The sequence below is a fragment of the Calidris pugnax genome, unplaced genomic scaffold (assembly GCF_001431845.1).
Source record: "Calidris pugnax isolate Ruff unplaced genomic scaffold, ASM143184v1 scaffold24, whole genome shotgun sequence".
NCBI lineage: Eukaryota > Metazoa > Chordata > Aves > Charadriiformes > Scolopacidae > Calidris > Calidris pugnax.
This window is the reverse complement of record NW_015090922.1, coordinates 35,472,627-35,497,994: the sequence shown is the minus strand read 5'-3', so window position 1 is coordinate 35,497,994 and position 25,368 is coordinate 35,472,627. Positions and strand designations below refer to the sequence as shown.

At 42.0% G+C, this 25,368-nt stretch overlaps 1 protein-coding gene across 2 annotated transcripts in view; it reads right to left on the bottom strand.

Annotated features, from left to right (window-relative positions):
* Positions 1 to 25,368, bottom strand: part of SASH1 (SAM and SH3 domain containing 1) — a 572,614-nt gene that overhangs the window by 60,161 nt on the left and 487,085 nt on the right. For both annotated transcript variants that reach the window (XM_014951054.1, XM_014951056.1), the window contains exons 3-4: positions 2,349 to 2,399; positions 2,166 to 2,215 (exon numbers count right to left, since the gene is read on the bottom strand). In XM_014951054.1, the coding sequence (XP_014806540.1) occupies positions 2,166 to 2,215; positions 2,349 to 2,399 (101 nt within the window). The remainder of the gene's footprint in view (positions 1 to 2,165; positions 2,216 to 2,348; positions 2,400 to 25,368) is intronic.

Below are 25,368 nucleotides of genomic sequence, written 5' to 3'. Positions count from 1 at the left end.
TTCCTGTCTCCTAGCATGCCCACACAGCAAATTCAGATGAAAGTCATAAACACCAAAAAAAAGCCTCTAGGGCCAACATGCCATCCTCCCCTGAAAAATATCAAATTCAACACAACAAGCACAGATGCATTGGATGGACTTACAGTGGTCATCTTCCTGAAGATTAATTTTATAAACTCCCCGCCCCCCCCAGAAGAGTCATTCCCATGACAATTCAGCCCTCCAGCACTGATGTGGCAGGCTGTCACTAATAGGCACAGGCCTGCATAATTTCAGTTCTGAATAATTTGTACAATATGGAGTAGATATAATTTATTACTTTCAACACCTTGCCCGATTAGCATGCACCATGTTGTCTTGTTTCTTACTGCGCAAATATTTGACACAACCTGCCCTGTGGCAGTTCCGTGTATCTGATCGGGTTAATCACACACAAACCTTCAACTGACAGACAAATCCTCAAACAGGACACTTCCATTCTTGAAAAGTCCCCCAAAATTACAGGTCTCTTCCATTTGAACTCAGATAACGAGGTTAATTTATTTTCAGTGAGGTAAATGGGCTCTTTCAGAACAGAGTCACTCAGAAGATTTTATTTTTGTAGATACTGTCTTCTCACTCAGGTATTTGTGGTACAACACCTACACAGAGACAGAATTTAGGAAGCTGGCTAGAACTTGTAAGAGAAGTTTATTCCCAATTGTGTGCTGTCCTCCTCCGAGATCTTTATCTCATTATTACCTGAGGTAGGATGATGGTATTTACCCAAGGGAAAAGTGCTTTGAGACTGAGAGAAAAGTATTATGATTATAGGATAACCTTGGAGGCTTGCTTCCCAGATTAGAGATCTCATAATGTTCCCATCCATTTGGTACTTCTGGTTTCATTATAATGTTATACAGGGAGGTATCCTTGACGAAAACTTTTTTCCATCTGTCAGTATCTGAACCACCACTTTTAAACTCTACGCCTTCTAGGCTTTCTCTGTTAACAGCAAGCAAAATGGGGGCAGTGACTGTACCCAAGGTAAAATTCACTTTACCTGTCTTAAGGTGTTTCAAAAATGAGCATCTACCCCAAGGAAACTGCCTCTGCTTTCTCTGAGTGATGAAGAGGCAAGGCACCTCTAAAAGCTAACACATTGCTTTCCAAGGTCTTTACTGTGAACCAGTTTTCAGACGATCCCACAGGAGCCCCTAAGCAGCTGTTCCTTACTGTGCAACAGCCTTCGACATGGTTGGTGCTCAGGTGAGTCCCATACCCCGCATCCACCACAGCTCCCTCCAGGACTGACACTCCTTCTACTGAACTAGCCAGAGCAAGGGTGGCAATTTCTTACAACCCTCCTATGACTGTCCAGTGTTGAATCACTAGAAGATACTAAAACGTGGGACTGTAAAACCTTGCGAAAGCACGTCACATCACAACTGGATTCCACATACTCCCTCTGAACCAGTCCAGCTGGCACCATCCCATGAAGCGCAGGCAATTGGAAATACAGTGTCAGTTGTCTTCATGCACTGCTGCACGTTACCCTTAGCAGTAGGGATCCAAGATCTTGGGATCAAAGGAAGGAGGCGCAGAAAACAAGCACACACATTGCAGCAGGAGGTGACAGTAAACAGAAACCCTCTCAGTCCTCACAGAGAGGTTTTTATTAAGGACTGCTAAAATTAAAGCTCCTTTTAACTTGGGTTTAAATACTTCATTCCCTTGGCACCTTCTTCAAAAGCACAGTTACAAACCCAGGAGTGCACAGGAAAAGGAAAGTGATTTAAGTTTGTAACTCTCCCTTCCCCTTGTCTATCTCTTTTTAGCTGCATTTAGGTCTAGTCACAGAAAGGTATTTTTTAAGCAGGTTTAATTTGCAGAAAATGTGAAATCAGTGAAGCTCCTCAAAAACGACTATGAGTCATCTTGGTGTATGCACACCCCAAGTGCTCACAGAGGCAAGGACAGATAACTCTCCCTCGATCTAAAAGCCAAAATAATAAAAGGCCAAAAGAACAAGGGAAGGAGCAGGTTCAAAAATGGGTTTCATTAATAGCGTCTGGATCTGAAATCTTGAAACACCAATACAATCTAAAATTAATTTACTTCAAAGAAATAGAAAACGTACCAAATTCCCCGTCCCTCCCCTTCTCCCCTCCTGTGCCTTCACTTACTTTCTTTCAGTGTCAGGTGTTGATGCAGTGCTGCTGAGACCAAGTGACTCCTACAAGAGAAGACACACAGCAGTGAGAGCAGACACAAGAGCAGCCTTTGCCCTATTTATGCAGAATATCAAACTAAGGAACTAATGAACAAACAAACAAACAAATGTGGGTGATCAAAATCAAAGACCTTACCTCAATTTGGGATCGCAGCTGTAGAGACGTGGGGCTGGCATCAGGTTTCTCCTAAAACAGAACAAAAGTCGGGTTAATGAAATATCCAAACACTAGAAAGCAGAAATCTGAAGGGAAAGAAGGAATAGGGTAATGGAACTTGAGGACTATCTCAAAACTGTTCAAATGGGAAACATTAACCTCTCCAGAAAGAATCACTCCTAAGATAAATTCTGAAATACACCAGTAAAACAGGTAATTCCATCCTTATCAATGGAGAGTACAGAAGAAGGTAAAATTTCCAGACAGAAGTGACTCAAAACAAAACAGAAAGAGGAATGTGTTATTTTCACTAGATCATCACACAATTTGTTAGATAAATTCAAGTGCAATTTCCAAAATTTACCTTCAGGAAGAATATACAGGGAAAATCTGACATTAAAAGAGCATTCTCTGAGCTAAAAACACTGAGAGGATTCTAATACATTTCACCATGGCCAGTTTCTCGCTCAGAAATTTGTCAACAGGGCAGAGTTCAAATCACCTTGGTTCAAACATCTGGGATACAACCATCTATCCCAGGACTCGGTCATCCAGGCTCCCTTTGCAATCAATGGAGAGAGAAGGGAACTCTTATAGAACAACTCGCCCAACGGGTTTCAGCTGCCTCCAGTTAGATGAGGCAAGTCCCACTGGTGGTATCTAATTTAAGATTACAAGCCAGCTGCCTAAAAGGCATATGCTATTAACAACGAGTCTAGCTGAAGTCAGTGGGAAAACTCCAATTAGAATGGAGGAAGAAATTATAGTTGTCAGTACCAAGAACTACACTTTGCAGGTTGATCTGCGTGTGAAACCATGGGGGAACAGACTTATGGCTATTTTATTCTCAGCCGGTCTACCCCAGTGAAGTTATTGCAAAGCGAGCACTGGAACCAAAAGGCCATCATAGCTGAGTAAGCAACCACAGTAGTATACACACTCCAAAAAAAATAAAAAAAGGACATGCATTCATTTCTTAATACTGGAGGTCTTTTTGCTCACGCATTCCTCAGCCTACATGTAAGTCTCTTATCTCTGTGAAATTGTGCTTCCTATGCCCTTTGTTTACAGACAGGGTGACAAAATGTTCTTGAGATTTAATATTCAAAAAAAAGAAAACCAGACACAATTTTCTGGAAATGCAGCCTTTTAATACTCAACAGGAAATGACCATTGACTGCCATGAAGTGGTTTTGGATTAGCCCACCCAGAAAGGCTGCAAGACTGCACAGGGAAGAGTGTGACCAGTAGGTCGAGGGAGGTCATTCTCCTCCTCTGCTCTGCACTGGTGAGGCCACAACTGGAATAATGCGTGCAGTTCTGGGCTCCCCAGTTCAAGAGGGACAGGGAACTGCTGGAGAGAGTCCAGCGTCGGGCAACAAAGATGATTAAGGGATTGGAGCTTCTCCCTTATGAGGAAAGGCTGAGAGAGCTGGGGCTCTTTAGCCTGGAGAAGAGAAAGCTGAGGGGAGACCTTATCAATGCTTACAAGTATCTAAAGGGCGGTTTGAGGGAGGATGGAGCTGGACTCTTTTCAGTGGTTCCCAGTGACAGGACAAGGGGCAACGGGCACAAGCTGGAACATGGGAAGTTCCACTCAAATATGAGGAAAAACTTTCCGTTGAGGGTGACAGAGCCCTGGAACAGGCTGCCCAGGGAGGTTGTGGAGTCTCCTTCTCTCAAGACCCACCTGGATGCCGTCCTGAGTGATGTGCTCTGGACAATCCTGCTTTGGCAGGGGGGTTGGACTAGATGATCTCTAGAAGGCCCCTTCCAACTCTGACAATTCCGTGATTCCATGATCTAGAGCAGAGAGGACCCTACTCCCCGCCACACGACTGAGCTCACTCGCACTGCTGGCCACAGCAGCCAGGAGGGCTCACGGCCATGTGCGTGGTAGTAAACAGGGCTGACACAGGGTCACTGCCCAACTGGGGGATTTTGCCTGACCATGCGTGTTCTGGAGATCTGCTTTTGCTGATTTTATAGTGAAAAGGGAAATGAAGCCCTTGAGCGGAAGTCTGCATGAGAAGGCAACCACGTTCAGTTACTGACAGATCCAACAGGACTCCTCTAGTCAAGCAGAAGCTGGACCGAGCCCAGGGAAATTCCACAGATGCTCACAGATCAGGGAAGTGAAATTAGCTATTTGGCACCAGGCATCCCTCTATTTCTCCATTAGCTCTGTCAAAATGGAATGCGACTAAGTTTTGCATCTGGAAAAGCCTGCAGGCACATCGCTGCGAATCCTCCTCGGGCACTCTCCCACCCCCACCTACCAGTCCGCAAGGAGGGAAGGAAAGACAAGCCCCATGGTCCAAATGCTTCCCACTTGTGAGCACCTCATTTGTCCACACACTGCTGCACAGATGATAAAAGCAGCATTTTATCAGCTTCAGTAAAGCTGAAGCTTCAGTATGCCAGTCAGGAGCATCCACTCTGTCCCCAACATGCCTTTATATCTCAACTTCCTGATGATTTATTCGTTGCCTTAAAACGCTGCTTGCTGCAAGAGGGTTTTAAAAAAAATATGCTAGGTTTTGTAAACTACCATTTACAAGATGCTATCTGTGCTCCCAAGGCTTTACAGAAGTCTTCTGCTTGAGCAGTTGCTTGTGAAGTCATAGCCTGGGATTGCAATTAGATGGAAAGTTACTATTTTCAGCCTAGAACTATTCAGCTGAATCGTCAGCTCTATCACCTGTAACAGAACCCTAAAAAAGCTGACTGTATTTGCTTTCTTTTTTTCTCATTTATCATCAAGCCCACCCTGTTAGAGCAGAAACAGTTTTATAGGATTAAGATGACTGTGGAGGACAGAAGCAAGGACAACTCCCCTCTCCCTCCTCTAAAGCTCTACTTTCCCGTTCTGTTGTGATTAATATTCACAACTGCCTTTCCAGCAGAATGATATTTTTCCTATTGTTATTTAGACAAGAAACCAAAGGAAAATACTTAGGAAAATACTACTCTCAACTGAACTTGTGGCATAGATCTATACCACAGCACTTTTATCAGCTTTGAGCAATTCTATTTATTTAGGTTAAAATCCATTAAACCTCACGTTAAACCTCACATTAAAATCCACAGGTCGTGTTGACTTTACTGCAGCAGGATCAGGGTCTTTTTTATACCAAGGGCTAATTCTAGAAGGCTGAGCAAATGTTGTACTGCTGGCAAGCTCTCAAGTACGCTATAACATCTTTTCAAAAAATATTTTCTAAGATTACTTTCATGAAAGTACACCTTTCACCCTGCTGAACTAAACTTTAAAAATGAAACAGAGGAGAGCCTGGGTTTATAGAAACAGTGGCTGCAGTAACAGACATCCCTTCTCCAGAGAGAAGGCATTCCTGGAGGCATTTCCAGGACTCTGGTTTTGACAAAGGAAGCATCACAGCGACAGGTATTTTCTGTCCTAGCAGTCTGCTGCCCCAGATAACTGCCCTCCACGTGTGCCCATAAAGCTTCTCTGAGGTGTACCAGACATTCACAACACCTGCACACTATGCGATGCTGGTGCAAGAAACCCGGTGATCTCAGAAGTGCATCAACTGCAGATTCCTTAAGCTATGAGGTTAAACCCAGTCTTTCCCAAAAGACTCTGATTTACTTGCATGGTTTTCGGATTTAAGGGGCTCTGCCTAAGTCACTCATCCTGTACCCAGGCACTGTCGATGAATACACTGTTAAATCACAGCAACTAAGATCCGAAAATTCTGGAGAAATGGAGATATTAATAAATTGTATCCAATCCCCAGGGAACACATAAGAGTGTTCGGTGGCTTAGCAGTGGCTTGTCCAACTCCCCTTGAGGTACAAGGTTAGCAAAGCACAGTATCTCAAATACTGAAAAAAAAAAAAAAAAAAGAAAAAAAAAGCCAGAGGGAGCTGTTGAAAATTAGTAATGCTAATACCCTGTGGAGGGAAGCCCACTGCATTTAAACTAGAGATTCCTTCATCAAGCCACCTACAGCCGATTTAGAACAATCTCAACTCTCAGAAGCATTTTGCTCTCCCAGCTTTAAAGCCATATTCTTAGCAGCCCTATTTCCCTCTTGTCTCCTCCTTCACCAGAAGCCAATGCCATCAAGAGGACAGCCGCACGGCAATGTCCTGAGGTCCTGGCTGAAGCTGTGATCCAGCAGCTAGAGGAAGGGCAGGTCTGCAGGCATCGCGCTGCCCAGGTACTGCCCGGTATCACCAACCCTTCTGCACTGCAAAGTGCTTTTTACAAATCTCTAATTTTGAAAGAAAATGTGTGTTTAAGTTAACAAGCAGGATTTGTGGCTTTTGCTTCAAGCCTTAAGCTGTTCACCTCAAAGCTCGAGAAAGCAGCTTCCTTCACAGGTAGCTTTTTTGCTTGCTTTCTACACGGTGATTTGTGTGATCATTTGGATATGTTTTCTGTTCAAATTATTGCAGGCTTCTAAATATAGTGATTTTGGTTTTATATACTACCTTCCTCGTAAAAATCTTGATAACAGTGTTACAATGAGTTAAGCCTGAAAAACGCATACAGGAAGAAAGTACAAAGCACAAAATACAGAGGGAAGAAGCTGGAAACCCATTTCCTGACTGGAATGGCAGGTTTTGAATTCATGAGGGACTTTTCCTCCTGCGATAACTTCTGTTCAGCTGTTCTCTATGTAACGTAACAGATAAGGGACGTCTCCACCTTGAAGGCTTTGCTGTTCTGCTCCTGAAATACACATGCACAGTAAAGAAGAGCATCCAAAAGGAAACATGGCTTTCCAGGGTAAGGCTCACATATTCTAGGGGGAATGTGCATATTTTAATTACCTAAACATTACGCTTCATCTATGCTCCACACCACAACTCAGTTTAGGAAATTACATTCATTGAATGAATCCCTTCTAATTAGAAATTCATGAACCTCTTCACAGTTTCTGCCACAGGAACTGTATCCACTTGAATCATAAATTTAAACACTTCTCTGCAGATCCCAAGACAGGATTATTCTCACTGAGCAGAGAGTAACTGTGCAAAGAAAGTGAGATCCAGATAAGTGCTGGAAAATTCAGTGACGTAAATAGTGGAAAAGGAGATGGCTAAAATGCTCAGATACTCATAAATTATTTTATGAAGCCATTTCAGCAGGTGTAAATAAAGCATGCACAGCAGAAAACTGTGAGAAAATTCTGCCGGTCTCTTCCCCTAAACATTCTCCCTGTTCACTCTGAACACGCACTGCATGTCCTAGTCTAGCTTTGGAACTCATTAAACAAAGGTACATCTGAAAGATAGCCAGAGCACCAAAGGTCTCCAAGAGTTTGTTTTACTTTGAAAGCAATCGTTCTGCTTGGAGTCCTCCACGACACACCATATTTCAGCCTCTGCAGAGGTTCTGGAGAAGGTGAAGGGAAGCCCTTGTGCAGAGACAGCGCAGGTAGGCAGGTGTGTGATGGGAATTGCCTACAAGTCACTGGCTATGGGTCACAGCTCAGAAAAAAGAAATAAAAAAAGACCTATCCCTGTGCCAACGACCTCTGCAAGTGTTTGAGGGAATTAATCATCCCAGTGTGTTTCCAGCGGTATAGATTAGTAAAAGTCCCACTTTGAGCCTCAAATCCCAATCTCTGGACCATCCACACAGCTGTTTCAAGGAAGAGTGAAGGCTTTCTCCTCCATTACTCTTGCACATTAGAGCCAGAGCTGACACATGCTAAATGCTAACATCCTACAGCAGCAGCAAAACCCTGGACCAAGGAAATGAGCTATGTAGGAAGAAAGGTTAAAAAATGGGATTTCAAAACAGTAAATACTTTTACACATGAAGTAACAGCCCAAGTGTCTCAGCGCCCCGTACAGCAGCACAGACACAGGTGAACACTTAGCTACTACACACTACTGATGAAATGCAGCTTCAGAGAGAGCACGCTGCTACAGCACTCACACGTCTGCTTTTAGTATTAGGTAGGGAAGAAAAACCATTCCTCTCAGCTTGAAGCAAATGCTGGAATCTATTGAACGTAACACGTCACTGGGGGAAGCGTTTGACACTCTCCCCCTCTGCCAACAATAAAAACAGAAGGGTTTTTTTGTCCATCTGAAATAGATTGCATTCAACACTAAGGCTGGAAGCCACAGAGGTCGAAAAACATTCCACAATGATTTTAAAAAACATAATTCATTAGCAATTACAAAGAAACTGCAGCTTTTGTAAAGCCCTGTGACAATGAAAAGGCAGGCAGTGCTAACTCATAAATCCACTTGTAAAAAACACGGGCTGAATCCAGCGAAATTACGGCACAGACAAAAAAACCAATGGCAACGGGCTTCAGAGAAAGGGAAGTCGATACGGGAACACAGCGTTCTGCAGCGGGGAAATCGAACACCTTCGGATCAATTCTCCTGAAGAGAGGCAGCAGGGCCAGAACTATGGTAACTGTCTCTGTGCTAAAAAACGTATTAATATAAAGGCATATATATGTGATTGGGGCACAGCGGGTCTTTGATTGATGTATTTTACATCCATTACACAAATGGTAAAACACTAAAGCGCTCGTGTGCTGGCATAACTGCATCTATAGCAGAGCTCCTGCTGGTATAAACAGGATGAGTAAGACCTGCTACATTTGCTTAAAACCCCTCATATAGGTCAGCATTAACTTTTACTTTACAGGTAAGGCCAAAAATAACTTTTGTGAGAAGAAACGAATTACGGCACAGACAAAAAAACCAATGGCAACGGGCTTCAGAGAAAGGGAAGTCGATACGGGAACACAGCGTTCTGCAGCGGGGAAATCGAACACCTTCGGATCAATTCTCCTGAAGAGAGGCAGCAGGGCCAGAACTATGGTAACTGTCTCTGTGCTAAAAAACGTATTAATATAAAGGCATATATATGTGATTGGGGCACAGCGGGTCTTTGATTGATGTATTTTACATCCATTACACAAATGGTAAAACACTAAAGCGCTCGTGTGCTGGCATAACTGCATCTATAGCAGAGCTCCTGCTGGTATAAACAGGATGAGTAAGACCTGCTACATTTGCTTAAAACCCCTCATATAGGTCAGCATTAACTTTTACTGTACAGGTAGGGCCAAAAATAACTTTTATGAGAAGAAACGATGGACAACGCAGCAAAGATCATAAAATCACAGAATCATAGAATCATCTAGGTTGGAAGGGACCTTCAAGATCATCTAGTCCAACCATCAACCTAACTCTGACAAAAACCATCACTAAACCATGTCCCCCAACACCATGTCAACCCATCTTTTGAACACCTCCAATGAAGATGCCTCAACCACTTCCCTAGGCAGGCCATTCCAATGCTTGTACACCACGTCAACCCATCTTTTGAACACCTCAAGCACTTCCCTAGACAGGCCATTCCAATGCTTGATAACCCTTTAAGATGTGGGTTTCCGGGGAGGACTTCAAGGTAGTGAGGGTGTTTGTGGTGTCGGGAAGAGCTGTAATGTTTCAGAGAAATGAAAAAACCAAACAAACCACATCAAGAATGGTTAAACATGAGGCCAGAGAAGGCTCAGGATGTGACGTGGGGAGGGAGGTGTGAGGGAAAGCCCAACTGGCCACTGCCCAAAGCGAGGGGACCTTCTTGTGCAGGAGCTGAAAAGGGGCCCAGACACCGGCCGCCACTTCCCCAGGGAGAGGGTTTGGGCCTGTGGGAAAGTGACACAAGGAAGAGAGAAACTAAATGAATAAACAAACAAACAACAGTTTGTTACAGTGTTCTTCTGGGTAGGAACAGTCTGGTCAGCCAAGAACAGACTCCTCGCCCAGTTCCTGGCCCTCCGGCGAGGATGGCTCTGGCAGCCTGTGGGTACCTCGGCCTCAAACAATTAGGAAGGCAGCACCTCTGTGAACAACTTCTCCTCCCTCCCACCCTGCACAGGGCTTTCCTGTAACCACAAGGCCAGGAATTTAGAGGAGTTTTGAAGCGGAGCAGTCACAGTATCACCAATAAGATGAAAATAATCATAAGCAGCTCCTCGCCTGGAAAGCCATGGCACATTATACCAAACTTCTTTCTGACTATCAACAGTCTTGAGCTTGTTTTATGTGCTTTTCAAATTCAGGATACCCATTCCTCAGGGTCAGTGATGTTCTCTCTCTCCCTCTGTGAAAACATTTTTAAGATCTTACCAGTTTTTCATTTTCACGTACACAAAGCTGTACTACTTTTGTATTAAGCTTATTTGCCGTTTTCTCAATTTCTCTTCAATGCTTTCAAAAACAACAAAAGAGGTATTTTCTTTTTAAAAACTGGCAAGGGAAGAGAAGGGGAAGCCCAGGCGGAGACCAGTGCCTCCAGGAAACTTCTACAGCTATGCTATAAATCCTTTCAAATAGATGTACCATGGAAACTCAGGGTAACGACACAGGTCCACTGTATGTTGCATTTGTATTGATAATGTATTTGTGCACCTACACACTAATGTCCCTGCCTCCAGCACATGAAATTTCAGATGATCTATACTGCAAACGAACATAAGCTTTCGCGCTGAATCAATCAATACACTCAAGGCTCAGGGATTCTCGTGAAATGGGTTGTTACTGTAATACTGATTAATTTTTGCAAATAAACTCCCTTTCACATCATCATTTATTGTGCTAGCTAACATTTAGAAACTCCACATCGTGTTCACTTCATGTTGTGCCAAACAATAAGTTACCAATGAATTATTCAGAAGATCTGTAGCAGAAAACACAAACTACAGTTGACTTGGAGTTACTAAGGCCTTAAAAATCCTGGTGAAATTCAGGAGTATATAAATCAGAAGAAAGCACCGCTCAGTAAGAAATCCACAGAGGAATTTTTTGTATTACCACAAATGCATGGGGTACCAGCAATGTAGTCCTACATTTCAGGGAAAAAAAAATACTTTGCATTAATTTCTTTCTGTGGAAGCAGTGATTTGCTTTACTTTGTTAAAAAAGGAGACATAAAAAAGTTATAAAAGTTATCTAGTGGAAAACAAAGGATATTTTAGTTTAAAACTTTCCCCTGACTCTTAGATTTTTGTTTTCCAACTTATATCAACCTGATAACCTGCAATGCATTTTGTACCCGGAACTCCTATCATTACAGTCACTGTAATACACAGATTGGCGTAAAATTAGACAGCCCTTTCAATTTCTTTTACTTGAGACACCTCACATTCAGAGACTCAAAACGAAACCCAAATGCAGAAAGAGATCCGACTGTTGGATATTTAAGCTGTGGTCAGCAAAACCAAAATTCAGAACTCAACAGCATCGCGGGCAGTGGAAAAAAAAGCACCAATTAATAAGAAATCTGGCACCACCCTGGTTTCTACAACTAAAGCACCAATTAATAAGAAATCTGGCACCATCCTGGTTTCTACAGCTGCCTTTTGGGCTGCCTGTTACAGCTATCAGGCCATGCTCTTTAGAGCTCCCAACCTCCTCTTGGCTTCATGAGCCTTTGGGAATATCTGCACCTATATCCAAGTTTCCAATTTTAAAAAGTCCGTATGTACAGAGGCATGTACTCTGCGTTTTCTTTTAAACACGAAATCAAACCTTTCAGAACAGGCTGAAGCCTTTATTTAAGTCAAGAAAATCTATCAGATTTAAGACTTTCTCACACCTAGCACAACTTCTGGAAGTTTTAGTGCTACTGCTCAGGAAATTGATTTTTCTTTTAAATTTTTAGAGAAGTGAAAGAATTCAGTAAAAAGCAGGAAAAAGAGGGGACAGAACCACGTAACAGAGAGCTGAGCTGAGCCAGGACCTGGCCCACGTTATCCCACATCCCTGGCAAGTAGCCTTATCACGAAGCTGTGCCCACATGCACATTTAGTGGTTTTCTCACCTTTCCATGAAGCAACTCAAACAGCCTCCTGTTGCACCCTTTCTCGCAAAGAGAATTATGCCAAAACTTTAAACATTTGGGCAAAGTGGATTCTTGCTTTCCAACTGACAGTAAAACTGTAGCTCTTTTTTTTCCTCTTTCAGAGGTTAAAAACATCACCAGCTGCAAGCTCAAAAACGCAGACATCCTGAACTCAGGTCTTCATGGGCAGAAAGCCTCGCAGCCCTAGCTTTCCACCCATCCATTCGCAGTGTTTCAGACTTGCTAGGCCTTTTCTGCTGATTTGCACTTTCATTTTAATGTTTTCAATCCAGTTTAGTTCCCCCTTAGTGACTCCTATGTTCATTATTTCATGAGAAGACTCCAGTCGGAGAGCTATAACAACATGAGATATGCTGATTTCATGACTTATAAACAAGAAGGGCTGGTGGGGCCTGACCCCCATTTCAGCCGCTCTGACAGCAGAACCAGCAGGAATAGAGAAGGTTTTGAAAAAAACTTTCTATCAAACTTGTGTCAGCTTATGGGGAACTGACTCTTTGCTAACATTTGTTATTACAATAACCTCATTGTGAAGAAGCAGAATCCTTTTTAAGAAGGCACGCTAGAAGCAGGAAAAAAACTGGTCATACTGGGAAAAGTTTTTATGTTGTTTTTTTTTTTTTATATAAATCTGACTTTTTATAACTATTTAAAAAGCAGAATCAATGTTTAACTTGGAATCTAACTGGTTTTGTTTACTATGTAGGTATGTGAAACTGAACACCTGAAAATGAAGATGGATAATATGAATTCATTCCCTAGAGCTAGGCACTGAACTGCTCGCTCTCAACCTGCATAAACGCACTCCAGGAATGTGAGGGGGTGAGAGAAGAGAGACAGAGGTGGATAGTTGGATGCTAACTTCAAAGCCTCCTGGAAAGTGAGGGAGAAATTAATTTCTTGAACAAGAGAACTGAAACCAAATTAACCATGTTAATGCAAAAAAGGATTTCCCCACAAATTGCTAGTCTGTATTTATACATCCTCCCTGCTATACAAACTGCCTTTGATAAAGAGAAATTTAAATTAGTAGTTCTCTTTTTACTTTTGAAATTGAAGCCTGTATTTGATGGAAGCTTTGGGCGAGATTCTTACTTATTTAAGTCTTCATCACTGGCCATCACATGATGATTATTATCAAACTGAATTTCAAATCAACTCTGATGCATTGTATTAAGCACAAAGACAGCATGAAAGACTGCTTCCATCAGAGGGAAAAATTGTTACTGAAAGCCTTTATAACATTTGGCACAATTCTGTGCATTTACAAGGAAGATACACAGCATCATTGTTTGACAACATTAAGAAGTAATTATTGCCTTCCACACCTTCACGATAGAAATCTCTATCTGCACAACTATTGATAGAAATAGTCTTCATTTTCTTTTTATATTTAAAGTAAGACTGGACTAGAAACTCTTATGCTGTAGATGGAGTAGTTAACAGTAATGGCCCCAAGTGGTGGTGCATTAAAGGGAAGCCATGCTCTATGGGACCACTGCTGCAGCAAGTTTTGCTTTGAAGGGTAATGGTGTGACAGTGGCATCTGACAGCTCCGATACTCATCGGCACAACTCCTGGTAAGGGGTTAAATTAAAGGCTCGAATGACACCATTAAAAGCTCCCGCTGTTGGGCCAGGCTCCAGCCCAGCTGCAGAGCTCCAGCCACTTCTTGCAAAGCTCAGCTGTTCTGCTGAAAAGGCACAAGTGGGCTCCTGCCACTTAACCAGCTCTTGGGATAGAAGATGGGCTTTGCCCTGGCACACCAGCCAGACAGCAGAAAAGTGGTTAATACAAGTTTTAGTGATTCTTAAATTTAAAGGGCCACAAATATGAATTTTGAGGATCTGTCCAATAGCCGTAAAATGCTCATCCTTTCCTTTGTTTAAAGCAGGAGGCTCAGAGATCTTCCCCAGGAGAAGAGAGGGCAGACCAGAACCCTCTCTCCAGGGAAACAGCAGTCTCCTGGTGAGATGAGGCTTGCGCGGCCCCTGGGGCTGACTCCCACTCCCGCCGGCCCAGGGACATCACACTGCTTTCAAGCTAGCACAGGATGGCGATGCACAATTTTGCTTTGCCTCACTGTGTTTTTACACAACATGTGGTTATCCCATCACGGACTGAGCCAAGGTCTTTTCCGAACAGAAGGCCAATTGCTGAAGGATGAACAAACCTTGTAACAAGAACGTCTGCAGTGAAAACATAATTATGACACTATTACGTGCTGCTTACAGAGAAAGCATTTGAACCTCAGCAAGCAGCCATCCTTCAGTAATCACAGAAAACTCAGACCTGAGGAATTTGCAAAGAAAGCTCCCACCGCTGCTCCAAGCAAATCATCTGCAATCATCATCCACAACTATTCAGCAAAGAATTAAGAGTCCTCCAGTAAAGCCAGACAAATGATTCTCTCATGTAACATTTTCTCCGTGTGCAGTTAAAACTACACACTCACAATGCAGCTCCTTAGACCATTTTATTCCTGAAGTGGCAACTACAATGAGCTTCTTCCCATGTTCCACTTGCAAGTTCAGCCTTTCTCTCCACCAGACCGTGGGTCACGCTTGACTTGAAGGACGCGCAGGATTGGCAATGCAGAAACAAAGAAAGCACAAGTGCAGAGCAGACTTGCACTCCAAGAGCCACCCGCAGCGTTTCAGTGACGCAGGGTGTACAAGTAGCACATACACTTCATTCCAGCAAAGCCTGTACAGCCTTGCACTCCCTCGTGCACCTTCTTATTCAGCCTACCCACCCAGCGCCGCATTTTATTACTACAGGAGTACTGCAGTCCCAGTTAATCAAAATTATGGCATTAAAAACGCTGGCATGCATTGCTTTGAGTTTTTATAACTTGTCTTCCAAACGTATATGAAGTGAAACAGAGCCCTTAGCAACCAGTATTTGTGTTTGGAGGTCCATTCAAAACCCAGCCCCTTTGCTAACAGCACCGAACTGTGCTTATGGCCACACAGCAGCACAAGAGTTGGCCATAAGTTACAGGGATGCCACGACGAACTAGGTAAAACTAACAAATTAAGTGGGTATGCCTCATCTGCACTGCTACAGGGGAGGTTCAGCCCTCTGCATGCCTTAGCAGAATTGTAAAACTAAGTAATTGAAAGGAGGTCACTTACAACTGTAAATGCAAGAAATGCCTTTGCAGCCCTGGAGACCAGCTAGAGCAAGCGTGCCCCACAGTAAGCCCAGCTGATTTGGGGCTGGGCTTTTTTCAGTGGTGCCCAGTGACAAGACAAGAGGTAACAGGCACAAACTTGAATACAGGATGTTCCATCTAAACATGAGAAGGAACTTCTTTACTTTGAGGGTGGTGGAGCACTGGAACAGGCTGCCCAGAGGGGTGGTAGAGTCTCCTTCTCTGGAGACATTCAAAACCCACCTGGACACGTTCCTGTGCAACCTGCTCTAGGTGGACGTGGTCTGGCAGGGGGGCTGGACTAGATGTTCTGCAGAGGTCCCTTCCAACCCCATATCATTCTGTCATTCTGTGATTTAAGAACAATATAAAGGCCATCTTTTACCATGTTGCTGCAGAAAACTGGGACTTCATCATGACTCCTTCATATTAACTAAGCCTTCCGAATCATCTTCTAAACAGGTGTCTACATTGAAGGGAAACAGACCAAAACCAACCAACCAAAAACCCAGGGAATAAATGAAATATTATGTAACAAAGAATGACCAAAAAAACCCCAACCAATTGCACAAAACCCTCAAAGAGAAAGGCAGTAGCAAAGGTACAAAAGAAACGTAAAACTCACAAAAAGCTCATAAATCATATCTAGAAGTCCAGAGACCCTGGTGCCTCTTAACGACACTGAAGTATTGCTCTGAGTGATAACAACTCTCAATTTCAATCTAAACCAAACGGCAGTCAAAAGCTTTAGACTGGGAAAAAAAAAAATCTAGGGAAGTCAAATCATTTCAGTTAATAATTTGCTGCCAAGCACTTTCAGTGCTGCTTTGTCATAGCTGGCAAACCCACGGAGCAAGCGCCCTGCAAGCTGCCTGCCTGCAACAAGCACAGGGTTCTGCTGCAGGAAGGGAGCGTGCTGGGTCTTGTCTCCTCTTCCCTACAGCAAATATAAATTACACATGCAAAACCCGGCGAACAAATGACCGAACACCCTGTCTTTGCAAATGTCTTTGTGTAAGCGTTATGACTCAGTTTGCTGGTAGGCCCTCCAACTAAATTAATTTACTGTGGTAAGGAAAATCTGAGCAAAGTAAAATTTAAGCTGTACAAACACCTGCAAGAGTTTCTAAATGCCTGGGCTTCTGCAGCCAAGACCTGCTTGTTTGGGCAGGTGCTGCCACTGTTACGGGAGTGTCCACGGTAAAAATTCCTCTGCTCAACTGCCTTCAGAAGGGAAAGCTGCCCTGACTTCTTGGAAACAAGTCTGCTCTAATCACGACAGCAACACAATGTCTTGACTGAAAGCTTAATTTTTTCCTGCTCAGACTCCTCCTAGTATCTTCGATTTTTTTCCAGGTTATGGCCCTGACAGGGTTGAGTTACAACAGCTTGGGGCACTCATGCGTACGTACAGCATTTCTTTAAAAGTTTTTCTTGTTTCAGATCCAGTTCTAACACAAACTGCTCCTCAATAATATTTTTTGTCTCTTATTCAAGGTTATGTGCACTCTGTGAATAAGTGCATGCCAATGGATACAGAATGAGTTTTCAATTACACAAGATTTTGTTAAAAACAACTGAAATAAAAACAGTACATAAGCAAACGTAGCTGAAACTACAGAACAATCTCTCCTATGCTACACTAGGCTTTCACAGATACCGACAGGTCCCACTATATGAATTAGATCAAGTGTATTGCAACGTGCTTAGGGTGCTACTTACTTCTATAAAGAAACTATTGTTTTATGTATGTCCACTGGATAATAAACCAGAAAGAGATACACAGTGCAGTTCATCAGAACTGAGTTATCTTCCCTGTCCTTCTAGTCTCCTCTTCATTTAGCTTAATCTATGGTCACTCTTAAATATATATATATATATTTTAATATCATCTTTCTGAGAAATTGAAGGGTTAGGACAACAAAGTATTTAAGCACATGCATGGCAACAATACTCATATATAAACTTTGGCATGTTTTTGCATGCTTTACTAGATAAATCCTGATCCCACAGGACAGGGTAGAAGCAATAAGAAGAATTAGTAAATACTACAGAATACCTTCATTTTTCATAGAAAGGAATTGTAATTCCTTTAGAAATTGCAGCTTTTCGTGTTTCACCGTGCATAAAAGCTGCGGTTTCTATACAACTATCAAGCCCTCAGAAAACAGATCTTTTTAAATTTAGAAAAAGACTAAATCACTCACTGTCCAAGCATATCCAGAGGCTGATCTTTGACAGTTCAACAGATCACATGAGGAAAGAAGACAATAGAGTGAAAATTGGTCAGTGCTAGGAAAGAGTGGGGGCTGCAGCAATGTCAGGGAGATTGCCTGAAGCCAGTTTCATTATTCACCATTCCTCATAAATGCATGCAAATCCTCACACCTAGGCATCCTCCTCACGCACTGAAATTCTGAGAGGGTTCCCAGGACTGCTAAATTGCAAAGGCAGATGTGACATAATTCCTTAGACATCAGAGACCTACTGGTACTCTGCATTTCTGAAAAGAAGGTCCAAATCTTGACAAAAATGCAATGCCAAAACCAGATTCATTTCTGATTTGAAGAAAAAAAAAAAAGCCCTGAAAATCTATACAACAGTTTGCTATTAACTTTTTCTGAAGTACACGATGACACTAGACCAGATAAGTTACACTTGCATTCATAACTGACTTAGAATCATAGAATAATTCAGGTTGGAAGAGACCCTTGGGTCATCGAGTCCAACCATCTACCCTACTCTACAAAGTCCTCCCCTACACCATATCTAAATGACTCTTAAACACATCCAGGGATGGTGACTCAACCACCTCCCTGGGCAGCCTGTTCCAATGCCCGACCACTCTCTCTGTGAAAAATTCCTTCCTAATGTTCAGTCTAAACCTACCCTGTTGGAGCTTGAAGCCATTCCCTCTTGTTCTGTCATTAATTACCTGTGAGAAGAGACCAGCACCAACCTCTCTACAGTGTCCTTTCAAGTAGTTGTAGAGAGTGATGAGGTCTCCCCTCAGCCTCCTCTTCCTCATACTAAACAGCCCCGCTCCTTCAGCCGCTAAAGGAGAGACTTCATCTCCTCCTTGTGTTTCCCTGTCCTTGACAAGTACCCAACTCCAGCTCCCTGTAAAAAATGCATGGAAAATGTATATACTGAAATGGAGGACTGTTTTCAAATCACACACAGCTCAGTAGAACTTTAAAATGCCAACATTTAAGCTTAAAAAAGGTGAGAGCATTAATTTGACATGATCCTTATCTTTACACTTTTTAAACCATAACTAAATTGCCTCCCAGCTGTCAGCTCGAATTAGACATTCTTAATTATGTAAACTCAATTACTAGCCTTTTATATTAACAGTTTTGTTTGCTCACTCCTTCAGCACCCCTCAGATCTAATTAAGAAACAACTTTTAACACCACAACGTTGCACGTTCCAGAAGGCATGGATGGAATGGCTTCTCACAGCTCTTCCCCAGCTGCCCCCCTCGACAAGGCCTTGAAGGGCCTCCAAAGGCTCAAAGTGCTGCTACTGTTGTTTAGGTACTAAAATGCGAGGTTATCTCAGTAGATCACTCCCACTCCAGTCTCTTTGCTGGCTACGCAAGAAATCTGCTGTAAAAACTGTTCTTTGTGGCCTTTGCCTATTTGCTACTAAATGAATCTGTTTTCTTTGCACGTCCTTGGCTTCTCTAGCACTGGCAAACGCTCGTCTTTTATACCATCCCTTTCTGTCACTTCAAGTCTCAGTGTTAGAGGACAAAAAGACATTTTTCAGTTTACTGAAAAAAGAAAAAAAATGTTAGCTGGTCAGAATGAAAAACGAATTATCTGTTTGCTTTAATATCTTGAACATCAGCTTCTTGGTAGCTGTAAATGTGCTTGCAATCATTATTTTCAACAAGCATGAAAGTAATGAAACTGTTTTGGTTAGAAGTCTATTTGAAATAGGAGGAGTTACAGAAAGAAGACTACTGCATTTTTAGAGGCTGGCACGCAAGGCCAATTTGAGCCTATTTCTCTCTTTCCAACTGCTTCTCCCATCTCTCTAATTCTGGGCATACTGCAAGCCATAAATTTTTATGTCCTCCACACCAGGAAAAGGGGAAATAAAAGTCTTGAAAGAGGAAAAAGGTATCCTCCGGTGTTGTCTTCTGCATATTTTGCACTTTGTACTGCCTCAAGTGAAATATTTGCTTTTTAAAGCCATTTTTAACACACACTGTCCTAGTCTCTGTGGGACCTGCTCCCAAGGGACTTTTCCACAGCTCCACACTTAGAGAAGTGATTTATATGGTGATCATAAAATGCACAATGCACTGCTATACCCAGGAAGAGAAAAACTAGCCTAAAACCTACTCAGCCTTCAGACTATACCTGCCACCAGGACAGCCACTGGATTCAGGTCTGTCATACTGCTCTGAGCTCTCCCATTTGTACTGCTGAAGACCAGACCAGCAGCTCCAAAGGCAAAATTGGGAAGAGCATGGCGTGATGGTTGGAAGAGAACATGGCCACAAAGCACAAACACACAGGAGACTATTTCAGAAGATGGTGCTCCTTGGAGGGCAAAAGAGCTTGAGACAAAAATCAGCAGCACAGTGCTGATGGGTCTGTAGATTACACTTGACATTGCTCAGACTGCTGCGGTTTTCCAATGGGCAGCAAGGCTCCTCACACCTACTGCTCCTCCTGCCATAAACCAGCTCATTGCAGCCCAGAGTGACTCTGTGGTAGGTTCATCCAGCAAACCTACAAAGAAAAATATTCCTCTTCATCATTTTCATGTGCTTGGGATGCGCACAGACTAAACAAGCCTCTCTAGGATTTAGGAGCCTGAAATGGAACAACCCAAGCCATCATATAAAAAAAAGTAAAAGACAACTATTACTGCTGCCTGTTCTGCCTCAGATTGCCAAAATCTTTCATCCCATGCCCAAAGAAAACATAGAGAATTGTTTGTTACAAAGTTACAAAGATAAAAAGCACATCCTCTGGGGGCGGGGGTGGGAACTCAAACAAAAAACCCCAAACCCACCACAAAACCTGAAGTGTTTCCACTTCTCTCTCCATATTCTTATAGGGATGTTTAATTAGACGATAACTAAAGGCAGGGGTAGCTATCTCTAGGGCTCTAAGAAAGCAGAAAGAGATAACACAGGCAGAGAAGAGCTATTTTACAAATAGCCTTTATGAAAGCAAAGTTGGCAAATGCCCCAGCAAACAGATAAAGGCTTGTTGAGTAGGCTGAATAGTTCACCCTACCTTACGTATGTAACTGCATGGCTATTATCAGGTCCCTTTTTTAGAGTAAATAATCATTTTGAAAAAAATAAATGGAGGGGGAACAAAAGAGTATAACTACTTTTTTATGAGAATCCAATTTCCTGAAAAATCATTCTTCTTAATTTGCCCTGCTTTATTAAAAGCGTGTGTGCCAAGTTGAGGTAACATCTCTTACTGTTATAATTTTCATCTACACGGCAATTCACAATTTGCTCTGTGCCAACTCTGGCTCTGACTCAGGCTGCATACACACCAACAGCCCTGCAGACTACATCTACTGTGACTATACTTCCACCACTCACATAAAAACCCCAACTGAATTACTCAACTTAATTTTCTCCCTCAAACTTCCCATGTTTAAAAAAAAAAAAAAAAAATAATTAAAATTTGTGCTCTGAAATCAGACTTTGAGAAGAAATGTGCCAGCATTAGCACTGTGCCCCTAATTAAACCAACATATTTATGGTCTCCATAAATTCCCTCTGTAGCCATAATGCAATTGTTTCTATATGCCAATTTCACAGTATATGCAAATACTTTCATATTATCAGCCCTGCCTCGCTGACTGCTTAAAATAAGGTCCTAATCTAGCAATGCAAATGAGACTTAAGCTGTGTCCCACGTGTTAACGAGAAATGGCAACCAACCTCAGAGAGCCTTCCACTCCTCCAGAAAAATCCCTCCTGACTGCACAAGATTTTCTAGATTATTTAAAGGGACAGCATTAGGTATATACTTTCCCCCCCTTCTTCTGACCTAGCATCCGTTAAACAGAATGTCCTTAACTTTTGTTGCAACTCCTTCAAATGCTAATTTATGTTCCTTTCTGCACTTGCAGAGGCCTTCACATAGATCTGAAAGAAGTTCCTGAAATTTTCATCAACTTCAGAGAATGAACATTGCTACATTCAAGATTTGGAAGCTTAATTTATTCTCTTGTAATTTTGAGAAAATTTATCCTGGCAAATGAAAATCCAGAAATGGCTCACAGCCAGCTGTCAAGAGAATGTGGAAACCAGCAGCAGCAGCCCATCCTGTACGGGATGCCAAACACCCCTTTGCTGTTTTATTTCTCAGTGTCACTGAAGAGGCATCATTTGTCCTTAGTCAAATCCGGTCACTGTCCCATCACAGGCTAGACCCACACCCAGTCAAGAGAAGGTACTTGTCAATAGGCACCAAATCAAAACCAAATACTCCAACAAGTTATTTAACTTCTATATCCTTCTCTTTAACCATCTGTAAAAAGAATATTTTAGCATCCACCTTTGTGTAATGCACAGATGCAAATCATATATAACAATAATCTGTCTATGTACACAGTAATGCTGTGGCACAATGAAAGTAACCCCTCATGGGACTTCAGGTACAGTCTGTCCTCTTCAGGCACTCATAATCCACTACCTGAAAAATGCGTTTTCCCAAAGAGATGTTGATATTGGTGAAGGACAGAAGATATTTTACATTATATGCCCTTACACTTCTAAAATTCTATTTTACAGATAAATGAAAAAAGCACTGCAACAGTCTCCTTTCTATACGGTTTCAAATATCTTTGATGAAGAATGGTATTTTTCACAGAAAAGGCAGGGGGGACACGACAACATGAAAGTAATTTCAGGAGTATTTATGAATAGGGTACTATTTCATATTAATGAAAATCAGATCATAAAATAGTCTGTGAACTAAGAAAGCGGAAGACAAACACCTATATTAATACCAATAATTTGCCCCATCATAACACACATTCAGGATGCTGTTTTTGAAACAATAAAAACTAAATCAGGAATCTAAAATACAATTCCACAGAACAACAGAATGTCGGACAGTGGGACAATTTCATTTCACAAAGCAAGTATATAATTGTAAATCTATGCAATATAGTTTGTTTTTTTATTTCGAAGTCATCAGACATAGGAGGAATGTAACTGTGTTTAGTTTGCGAACATCTCAGGAAAATCTAAAACCATATGAAGTAGCAGGTATTAATATTACATAAAAGTGTGAAAAAACACTAAACACTTATTTTTCCAGCTCAGTTCTACTGAAAGGAAGGTTGGATGGCAGTCATGTTACTGCCCGAGTTGACCTCTTGTTTATTGCTTGCTACAGTAAAGAAAAAACAAGGCCTTCAGGGTTCAAGATCAAGTAATTCATAACTAAATTTATGGAAGGCTCCACTACAAAAATCAATAAATAGTGAGTAAAGAAGGCACTATGAATAAAACAACTTCGTAATACTGGTAACTCCACTTGAAAGGATGGCAAAAATTTTCTACATAGTAAGTATATACCAAATCAATCTGTGGACTATAATTTGCATGGAATAAGCTATTTAACATTTTGCCCATGACCTCAGTGTTGAGACAGATTAAGTTCTCTCCCATCTTTTTGCAAGGTCACACGTAAATACAGGTGGTTCTCTGGACCCTTCACTGTCACTCTTACTTACACACTGACCCTTTCCTACAATTATCCACCACGGCACGTGCTTTTCAGGAGGAGTTGAAAAAACACATATATCAATTAAGAAGACTACAGGAGCACATAATGGGACTGCCCAATTAGAAACTGCCACCCCAGAAGCTTGCCTAATTTTTGCCAAAGGTAGCTTGACCTATACAAATATACCCACATGCATTTTTTTATATATACACACATATACGTATTAGATCAATAAATACATGCTTGATCTCTGCTGATAGATCAAACAGGAAAGGTGCAAAGAGGGACTGTTGTCTATTTCTGTTACCAAGGAGCAAAGGGCTGGAAGGTGCTGTCATTATCCATTACACAGACAAAGGTTGTTTTCATATAAGGCTTCATTCTAGAAAAACAAACATGTCAATCCGCCACCACTGCTAGGGAAATAACGACAAAAAAGCAGGTTATTCTGGCCTGATGTTTGGAAATCAGATCCTATTCAACATGGAGAATTGAAAGGTAATGCATTTAACCAGAATTAGCCAGACAAAGAGATCCAGGGTGGGGAACATCTGGAGAGCTAACAGCTTGGCAGAAAAAGATGTAGGGATTATTGTGAATCATAACCTAAGCATAGTGTCATGTTGTTGCATAAAGAACCACTATTGCATTACAAATACAAAAAAGATAATGGTGTGCTACCAACCCTTCTGCTGTAGTCAGTCCTGCTAAAACCTCAGGTGCAATCACGTGCCCGGTTTTTGGTGCCATTGTAGAAAAACAGAGGCAGAAAATTGATCAGAGTCCAGAAAAAGAAACAAGAGTATTTGTGAGTGGTGTAAAAAAAAACTCCAAAAGCACTAACGTATTGCTGGAAATTAATATTATTTAACCTGAGAGGAGGAAAAAAAAAAGGAGAAGAAGTGGGTGGGGGATGAGGACAGACATAATGTCCTTCATAAATATAAAAAAAGTTCCTGTAAAGAAGGACATTTTTGGTATCCATGGAAGACAGCTAAAGTTAAAGAGATGTCTCTAAGATACTAATAAAAACCTCAGCAGTAAGGACTACGCACACTAGAATAGTTTGCCTAGGGAGACGGTGGAATTAACATGCTGGAACAGTTTTAAGGACAGGTCAGATCAGCATCTGTCAGGAATGATAAGCAGAGTTGAATCTGTCTTGAGGCAAGAGATGTACCAGGTGATTTCTCAAAATTATAAAATGAAGCCAAGGTAAATTCCATAAAGTACAACAATACTAAGATAAAGAGACTGAGGCAGCAGAAAACTTAAAAGAACATGCTTGGTAACCCATCTTCAACCACAAGAAAAATTCAGATCTTAGTATAACAGTGTTTCACTTCCAGTTTATACATTTCACACGGAGCTACAAAGAGAACTTCCACTCATTTATTTGCAGTAACAGGCAACTTTATCTCAGAGCAGCTGTTGCAACCTTAACCTGGTGTGGTTGAGATGCAGCCAGCTTACCATGATGTCTAATCTAAAACCAGAATCAGCTCAATGTAACAGCTTAACTTCGCATTTATTTTGTGTTTTGAGAGACATTTCACATTTGCACCATAGAATCAGAATGGTTAGAGTTGGAAGGGACCTTAAAGATGATCCAGTTCCAACCCCCCTGCTATGGGCAGGGACACCTCCCACCAGACCAGGTTGCTCAAAGCCCCATCCAGCCTGGCCTTGAACACTTCCAGGGATGGGGCATCCACGACTTCCCTGGGCAAAACTATCCTCAACTCATCACTCTCTAAGAGTATGTTTTTGCACCCATTTCTGATCTTTTACATTCTTTCTATCGCTATTTGCAAAAGCAGCAAAGCTGCTTTCACCAGTCTCCTGCTCTACAGGAGATAACATTCAGCTCAGAGGGAAGTATGAGAAAGAATAAGGAATGCAGAAGGGTGGAAAAAAAAGTATGGTGAAGGAGGCACTCAAGGAGAAGAGAAAACAAACCATGTGAGACAAGTGAACGGAGAAAGGGTGCCGCAAGGACCCTTCTACTTCGAGTACAGGAGAGAGAAAGGGTTGTGAAGCTTTGAAAACAAGCATGGGTGGAGTGAAATAAGGCAGGCAGAAGGGCATAGGCTGAGCTGCTAAGGGAAGAGTTCATAGAATCATAGAATGGTTAGGGTTGGAAGGGACCTCAAAGATCATCTAGTTCCAACCCCCTGCCATGGGCAGGGACACCTCCCACTAGAATAGGTTGCTCAAGGCCACATCCAGCCTGGCCTTGAA